Source organism: Salminus brasiliensis, chromosome 12 (genome assembly GCF_030463535.1).
Source record: "Salminus brasiliensis chromosome 12, fSalBra1.hap2, whole genome shotgun sequence".
Lineage (NCBI taxonomy): Eukaryota > Metazoa > Chordata > Actinopteri > Characiformes > Bryconidae > Salminus > Salminus brasiliensis.
This window is the reverse complement of record NC_132889.1, coordinates 31,135,671-31,144,482: the sequence shown is the minus strand read 5'-3', so window position 1 is coordinate 31,144,482 and position 8,812 is coordinate 31,135,671. Positions and strand designations below refer to the sequence as shown.

At 41.2% G+C, this 8,812-nt stretch overlaps 1 protein-coding gene across 1 annotated transcript; it reads right to left on the bottom strand.

Annotated features, from left to right (window-relative positions):
• Window positions 1-1,627: 1,627 nt before the first annotated feature.
• Window positions 1,628-8,625, bottom strand: LOC140573726 (GTPase KRas). Its single transcript, XM_072693249.1, has 5 exons — window positions 8,339-8,625; window positions 7,408-7,519; window positions 5,181-5,359; window positions 4,210-4,369; window positions 1,628-2,813 (listed from the first exon to the last, which is right to left on the bottom strand). The coding sequence occupies exons 2-5, from the start codon at window positions 7,516-7,518 to the stop codon at window positions 2,700-2,702; spliced, it is 564 nt and encodes a 187-aa protein (XP_072549350.1). The 5' UTR covers window position 7,519; window positions 8,339-8,625; the 3' UTR covers window positions 1,628-2,699.
• Between the last annotated feature and the right edge of the window lie 187 nt (window positions 8,626-8,812).

Here is an 8,812-nt window from a genome sequence, read left to right as displayed (position 1 = left end):
TAAAATGGTTTTTTGTAAAATGCTTGTTTTTTGTCTCGAGTTCTTGACTGTTTTTAATCTACACCCTGAAAAGAAGCACAAACTGCAGACCCAATGTGTCTATTGGATACAGAGTGCTGTGGTCAGAGTGCTGTGTTGTTGATCATAGGATTGAGAAATAAATGCCTAGATATATTAAGGTGCCACTGTTGGCAAGGCATTGAACCCTAACTGCTCCAGAGCTGCTGTCGTATGGCTCAGCCCATGCACTTTTCAAGCTGGGAGTTGAATTTCATTGGGCTGTACAAGTATAATGACAATAAAGCCACACACACAAAAATACATCACATTTGTATTTTGTTGATGTTTGTCAAATCTGTCTGAGACTGGTAGTCTTATTTTCAATGTATCCATATATGATTCACTGGGCTCCTTTAGTGATAGGCTGCTTCACCCCAAGTGTGTAAAGGAGCGATATCACAGGTCGTTCCTTCCTGCTGCAGTCAGACTCTACAATCCCAGACTCTTGCTATCCCTTTGCTGCTGTGACAGTGAATTACCCCTTTGTGGGAGTAATAAAGGATTATCTTATCTTATTCTGACACCATCCTTAATAGACCCTGGGTGCAGGTTTACATGTCTTAGCTGACTGCCCTCATGCCTACATGCAGTCTTATGCCATTCACCCTATTGCTGAACCAGGAAACCAGCATACCCACTCATCCACCTGACAAGATAGGGATGTTCTTCAAAAATTTCTCTTACTGATGCAGTTTTCATACAAAACGTCCACTGCTTCTGCCCTCTGCCAGAACGGACGGAAACAGCATCAGGGTCAGCAGCCCCATCTTCCCATCCACATATCACAGACCTACTCCCACCTGAAAGAGGGGGGGGGGGGGCAACACTGTTGAATGCTGTCAGTTGGCATTACTGCAAAGTTAGTTTATTTAAATAAAAGTAATGTAACACTGTAAGAAATGCAAACTATGGTGTTTAGCACTTTTCTTATAGAGGTTATTAGTCTGGCATCAAATAGTAAATTCTGTCTGCACATTTTCAGGGTTGCCATGGTGTGGCCCAAAATCCCCAGCAGCCCATATATATAATCTCATGCCTACATTTTGTTTGTTTTGCAGTCTGGTTTCAGCCATGGTTTCTCCCTCTGAGGGAGTTTTCCTTGCCATTATTGCCCGTTTTGTTCACTGTGCTTAGACCCTGCTCTCTCTCTAGGTGCTTTGTGACAACACCCACTTTTAACTGACATACATGTAACAAACTTCCCTTGCACATTCACTGGCATTAAGGTTTACTATTTAGACTTCCAGTTACTGACTATTGATCATGTGTTTCTGCCCCACAATTGGTCAGCCATCCATTATTGGAATGGGACCAAATTAAGACCAGGGTACAGCAGTGTTGCTTGTATCAGAATCACAGCTAGGTTAGAAATAGTGCACCTATAACATCCAGGCAGCAGTGGTCCAGCAAACCCGACCACTGCCTTAGTGCTAAAGCAGGACTGGGGAAGCGGAATCTAGCCCATGCATACTTAAATCAATTGTCAAACCTCCTTGATTAACTCAAATACAATAGGCATAAAGTCTGCAATCAATCAACAGAAAGACAAGCCACAACTTTAGCCAAAATTCTCTTTATTCACAAAAAAAAAAAAAAAAAAAAAAACACTCCTAAAGCTCCCATCGCTATAACAAAAGGAATGTATCAGAGAGGTGGTCAGGCCCTGCTCTGGGCCTATTCGGTTTCTTTTGCATTCCTCCCTTATTTATAAGCATGGCTGGACGAATGCAATACAATGGTCTCTGGGCCTTCTCAAAGCTTCTGCTTTAAGGGATAGCACTACTGGAACAACTGGGATCAGCCCAGGGACACAATGGATACAGTGGTGTATTAACACAAGAATGGGAGGGCCATCAGTGTACCCTTCCCTGGGGTCTGCAGAAGGGCAGAAGGGCAGAGTTCAGAATCCGATAACCACCTATACTCACGAATGAAGAGAAAATAAGGAGAGAGCAGCTGGGTTGGGTTGGATTTGATTGGTTCGTAAACCTTAAATTCTACCTCCACAGGACAAAAATACAAGAGGACCTTTGAAGCACTGGTTCCATGCTGGTTACAGGTAGGACGCTTGTTTGAGGTAACTAGAGCTCAGTCGTGAACAAGACCACTTTAAAACTGATATCTGTGATGCACATATGTAACAAGTTCAACTGAAATGAGGGCAGGAGAATCCCCACCCAGGCTTTGTTTTCAAACAGATGAGCTGAAGTCTCCAACAAGAATTTCGAGCCAGACATGGTGAAAGTACATCAACCACCATATCTAAGAACGCGAGCCAGGAGAAGTTAGCAAGACATTATTCAAACATTTCAAGTGAGGCTCATCTTTAAAGTCCAAAACAGGAACCTCTGAAGTTGGCAAGCAATGTGTTCCCTTATAGTAAAACAGCACCCGCAAGAAGTTAATAAAGCTAGGCCTGTGGCAGCCATGGCACTGTTGCTGAAGTTCCTGATTTGGGACTTTGACAGATCACTTCCGCTATGATCTCATCGCCTCGCACCAAGTAAGCTTTTCCTCAGCACAGAAAGTGGAGGGGGGAGGGGTTGAGATGCTACAGTAGGATGTCGATGTGTGTGTGTGTGTGTGTGCGCGCACAGTGCTATTCCAGGAATGTAGTGCAAGAGTGGGTGTAAGTATTGCTATAAAAGAATGCAACGTCTCTGTGTGTGTTTCTTGCTCTTCTTGTTGCTGCGGTTTGTCTCCTTGTATCTCCTGATTTCTCGAACCAGAGAGTAAAAGGCCTCCTCTACCCCCTGTAAAGACATTTACCTTTATTAATCATCTGATAATATTAATATTCACACAAAATGTCAGACCAGGGCAAGAGATTTTTCAGTAACTTTAATTTATTTCTGAAAATCTGTAGATTATGAAACAATTGTATTTCTTGGAATTTCATGTCTCTCTTGCCTCAGACTGAACATAGCTCAGTTATATCAGTTGCTTAATGCTGCACAGTTTTCAGTTTGTCCTGATTCACACGCATATACTGTTGATGTTGCGCAAAAACACATTTTTCACTTTTTGATATAATTTGATTATGGCAGGTCTTCAAGACGAATGGGCCAATAGAAATGCTCCAAAAAGAAAATCTTTTTACTCTAGCGTCTATAAAAGCCACAATACACATGTGAGAGAGACACCAACATGCATATGGTATGGGAATTGGGATGTGTTGCAAACAGTTAAAGCAGCATTACTAAAATCGGTATTTCTTGCTCCTACAAGCGGTAAGTGTAATTCTCACTTTGAGTCACCACTAAAAGACACACCGAACACATGCATTTCTGGTGAGAGATACAGCTGAGAGATACAGAAGGGTCACTGAAAGTGAAAGAAGTATGTGGAACTTCAGAATTTTACTCAAATATGACTATACGCAGCATCTTGGTTACAGGTCTCGGGAGCAAAGTTACAAAGTGCAGTTTCTGGTGTGCTGAGCCAAGAGTGGCTGGAATAGAGACACTATTCTCTGTAAATCTGGTTTTGTAACGTGGTGTTTTTTTTTTGGTAAAGAGGTTTTGGTTTCTGACCGAGCATGTGGCAGCCGAGGTGCACTAAACGAATGGCTAATTAAAAAGAAAAGTCTTCATTGAGGGCTTGTAGCATTTGTGTCTTGTTTCTAAAGCGGTCAAATCACACTCAAAATTAAATCACCCAGTCTCCTTGCGCAGCATGCGTTTTAATCTATTTACCCCTGTTGACAAGGGTAGTAAGTCTTACTAGGTAACATTACCATGAACTACAGTGCCAGATAGCTTGCATTAATTATTTGAGGCTATACATTGCTACACCAGCCAGAGCTTGCACGATAAACAAGGCATGCATGCATTTTTTTTCAATCGAATTGAAATATTACATGTGATCGGACTTAAAAACTACATACCAGTAGGAATAATACTTTATAGGAGATTTTCTGACCTTCTCTAATTGAATCTATTTTTCATGGTTCCTGTAAGGTCTACAGGAACCAACTCTACGCATTATTGTATAAGACACAACTGATGAACTCTAGCATAATCTATTAGCTGAATCTGCTGTAAAAAAGCAGTTAGTTTTAGTGTTAATAAAATGGACAGTTTGTTCCAATCTCCACATGCACTTGAGTGTAGTGTAGATCTGCTGGTACATCACACAGTGCCCACTCACCTGTCGTGTTTTGGCAGATGTCTCGACAAACGGGATGCCATAGCCACGAGCAAGCTCTTGTGCTTGGCGTGTCTCCACTGTGCGAGAGCTCAGATCACTCTTATTCCCAACCAATACCATTGGGACGCTGTCACTGTCCTTCACCCGGTTTATCTGCTCCCTTCACACGCAAAACAAAACACAGAACAGTTACACGTTATGTCCAAATGTTTGTGGACACCCCTCCTAATGAATGCATCCAGCTACTTAAAGTTGCACCCATTGCTGATCCATATGTAAACGCACACACAGACCCTGTCTAGTCCCTGTAGAAAAGTACTACCAATAGAATAGGAAGACTTTTCTGGAACAGATAACCTATGAACCATGAATCTATTGGCACCATGCTAGGTATTGAGCTGTGGAGCAGTGGAATTGTGTTCTCAAGAATGATGGTGGTCCATCTAATACTTTTGGGATGAGTTGAGGTGTTAGGGATGAGGTGGAGCAGTGAACATTCTGGCCTCACTAACACTCTTTTTACTGAATGCAATGAAATACTCACAGCAATACTTCAAAAGTTAGTAGAAAACCTTCCCTAGACAGTAAAGACTGTTAATCCAACAAGTGCAGGATCAACTATTTTAATACTTTTTTGTCTATTTTACTTTTGTCCAAATAGTGTGTTTCATAAATGTAAAAAGACAATCTGCAAAGTGAGACATTAGTGACATCAAAATAAAAATTCCTGAATGCAGAATTAAATTGCTTGCTCATCAACTTTCCATCCAAGCCATCTCTGGGGAAAAGGGAAGTTGCTACATTGTGCGCCACACTATTATATTACCAAGTTAAACCTCTCACTGGAAATGTATTAAGACTGTTCCAGTAAATGTTGATAATGCAGGGGGTTGAACTCCTGAGGCCAAGTTCCTAACAGCATTACTCATCAGAGCAGAAAATTCTTAAGAAATAAGATAATAATTAAGTACCTGTAAAGATGCACATCCTCAAAGGACTTAATGTTGTTTATGGCAAACACACAGAGGAAGCCCTCGCCAGTCCTCATGTACTGGTCCCTCATGGCGCTGTACTCCTCCTGACCTGCAGTGTCCAGGATGTCCAGCAGACATGTCTCCCCATCGATCACCACCTGCTTTCTGTAGGAGTCCTAAATCACATAAAAGATAATCGATCAGTGATCACACTTTTGTATACCGGATGTCGTGTAGGTGAGGTGTCTTTAGATGCTGGTTCAAAAAACAGATCCTCGTATAAAAGGTGGAGGACACCTGAGGCCATTTTTAACAACACAAGTTATGCAGCAAATACCTGATATTTGTGTTTCTGTAAGCAAGTTTGTTCAAACTAAATGCACCAGCACATTTAACACACAAATCATAAACATCAACATATACATGATACTTTTTTTGTTGCAAAATTTACAATTTAAAGAGAAACATGAGAGAAAAATCAACTAGTAATCAAACATTTTATTGCTAATTTAATATGTAAAAAAGTATATATTTTCACAATACACAATATTTAATATCATTATTTAGTCCAAATACTCATACTCAGAACAGTAAAATTCTGTTAGGACTAATTACATTCTGTCGTGAAAATGTAGTTGGTCAGTGCTCTTTAAGTACCGACAAAAAAACAACAACAAAAAAAAAAAAAAAAAAAAAAAAATATATATATATATATATATATATATATATATATAAACACAATTTATCACATATTTTTGTGGCTTGTCAATAGTGTTTTGATTTACGGTAATCTTACCATCGTAATATCTTGGTAGGTGAAATGGCTGATAAAAAAAATCAACTTGTGAGAAACAATGGGATGGACTTCATCCTTTTCCAGCATTGAGCATCTGACTAGTTTGCACTGGCTCTGGTTCGAACTTATTGAATCTGAGTCACATCACTCAGGAGGAAAGCTGGGTCACATAGCAATTTACTGTTTTTGTGGATTTTTAACTGGTCTGATATGACCCACAACTCTAGCCCTGGAGCTCACAAGCAGGTGATGCTTCAAGCATGCTTCTAAGAAAATCAATGATGAAAATCAGATATTTACTATTGATAAGATGTATTTTTGCATTTCTTATGCTCCCTCGAACAAATACTAACCCTCCATTAATGACAAAGAAACTACCGTTTTACCCTCCCATTGACGTCTGTCTGATCAGACACAAGATAAACTGCTTTTTTTGAACTGCCTTTTGTGTCAATCTCTGGTTTGACTGGTTAGTTAAAACCCAGAGTGGCTGCAGGAGACTTGACTGTTGTTGGATTTTTTTAAAAACATATTTTTTACATAATTTATCACTTATATATCATACTGTCCACCCCTAACCGCTTGCAGTGATTATGACAGCCATTCACATTCCTCTGGGTGCTTGCCCTCCCTGAAGAGTTTAGTTTTCGACTCTAACGTGACACACCCAAAACGCTGGAGTCGGGTGTGTTAAGATTAGAGTTGGAACCAAACCTCCCCTTGCTCGCAGATCTTCAGCAGCAGGGTTGGGCACCTTCGGATTAAGGTACGGATTTAGGTTGTAGAGGTTAGCCCTACATCCGTACAGGCTCTTTTAGATGACTATGACTTCAAGAGTACTGAGTACAATACAGACGACACTTTACTGACCTAATGCTTCATTACAGAAACACCTGCAGACAGAACTCAAACAAAATATGTGGTTTTATGAAATAAAGCCTAGATGCTGGCCAGTGGGTGTGTCCTGTTCTGCATTACTGAATACTTCTGAAATGTTACACCATACCCTGATCCTCTATTGATGTACGTACATCCTATGACATTAATACACGACCACTTCAGGACGCTTCAGGACGCCTGACTAAATTCCAGACAGCATTTTACTGACAAACCATACCTCAGTCAGATTTACAGATATTTTAGGAGGAGTCTGATGCAAGGTACATGTTCCCAGTACGTACAGTCCTTATATTGAAACAAAGTCTCAAGATTAACAAAGACCTGCACATTTACATGTATCGGTCTGTTCAGTCTACAGCAGTAAGTCTATAAAGTCATGCCTAAGTCAACAGTCAACCATAACAGAGCTTATTTACATATAACAAAAGTCTTAGAGGAACAGTAACATTAACGTCCTGTTTATTTCCAATGGAAATAATGGAAATCAGATGACTGATAAAGGTTGGGTACCTAGAAAGTCTCACATACCTCAATGGTTGGGTCATACTCGTCCACAAAGTGGTTCTGGATCAGCTGGATAGTAAGTGCACTTTTCCCAACGCCTCCTGCCCCTACGACCACCAACTTGTATTCAGTCATCCTGTAAGAGAGAGACACAGTAGATGCCCTTTACCACTAGGTAAACCAGCAAGACACCACAGCTTACACTTACAGTCAACGTTACAGTGATTTGTCGTCGTACAAACATGCCAGGAGACACACAGTTAATCTGTCTGCTCCTATTCCTGGGACTGGGAGCAGATGAGGGGCTTATTAGCTAGCTAATGACTTACTGTACTGAAGCAGGCGTGCTACAGACATGTGTATCTATAAACGTGTGGGCAGTGTGCAGTCCTTAGGAGTGGGACTGAGGACCCCTGCTAACTCCAGGCAGGGTGGACAACTATTCTGCTGTCTGGTTAGTGCAGTAGCTAGCTAGCTAGCTTAGTAGTTTTGCCCGGAAACCTCCAGTTTTGACAGGCAAGACAAAAAGGAGTAAACTCAAAGTCAAAGTCAAAGTCTATCACACTAAATGACTGACTGCCCACCTGTTAAACCACTTAGTACACTGATCAGTTTAGTGGCGGTCACGTCTAAAAGACGGCAGAGCAGAAAAACGTTGGGTAATCTAGCTAAATGGCTACCTAGCTAACGCAAATGCAGCGGGGGGCAAATCCAGGTCCAGAAAGTGAAAGGCCGCTCCAGGGTTTTGCTCCAACTGCCTGGGCGGCTCTGCTGCAGCAGAGCCGCCCAGGCAGTTGGAGCAAAACCCTGGAGCGGCCTTTCACTTTCTGGACCTGGATTTGCCACTTTTTCCTCAAAATGCAGCCCAATTTATTTTCACCGACCACACGCAAACAAACAACATACAGCCACCACACGGATAAACACTGCAGATTATAATAACATATGTTTTTACCTTTTAACTGTCAAATCAGTCTCGTACTCCCAACAGAAACGCGTAGAAAGCCAATTTACTTTGAATGAAGAGGAAGGATTAGCCACTGAGCCACATTCCGTTCGCTATAAACTCGTTGTATCGACTCGTACAATGTGTATTTAGTGTGTATCGAACTTAAAACGAATCGTATTTCAATACTAAAATGATTCATACGCGTTTTATCCTCAATTTCGGCAGCAAAGTCCAATTAAATCGGGTCAAAGCGGCGCACATTAGCTCCTCTCGGCTAAGACTCTCCCTGATTCATTGTGGGCGAGGAGGGGCGGGGTTAGGAAAACAGCCGACCAATTGCGCAGCGCTATTTCTTACAAACTCACACATTATTGGTCAACGAGTAAACAGAAAGACGAATTAGCCAATCAGAGCGAAATGTAGCAGGATAGTTTATTTCTTGCGTTCTTCCATCTGTTTACTGCCCAATCATCTTTTTTT

Excerpts from the sequence above, each read along its gene's own strand:
- LOC140573726 (XM_072693249.1), bottom strand. The coding sequence starts at position 7,518 with ATGACTGAATACAAGTTGGTGGTCGTAGGGGCAGGAGGCGTTGGGAAA. Across the intron at positions 4,370-5,180 it reads GAGGATGTGCATCTTTACAG|GGAGCAGATAAACCGGGTGA; the intron begins GTACTTAATTAT and ends TTGCGTGTGAAG. Across the intron at positions 2,814-4,209 it reads CATCTGCCAAAACACGACAG|GGGGTAGAGGAGGCCTTTTA; the intron begins GTGAGTGGGCAC and ends ATGTCTTTACAG.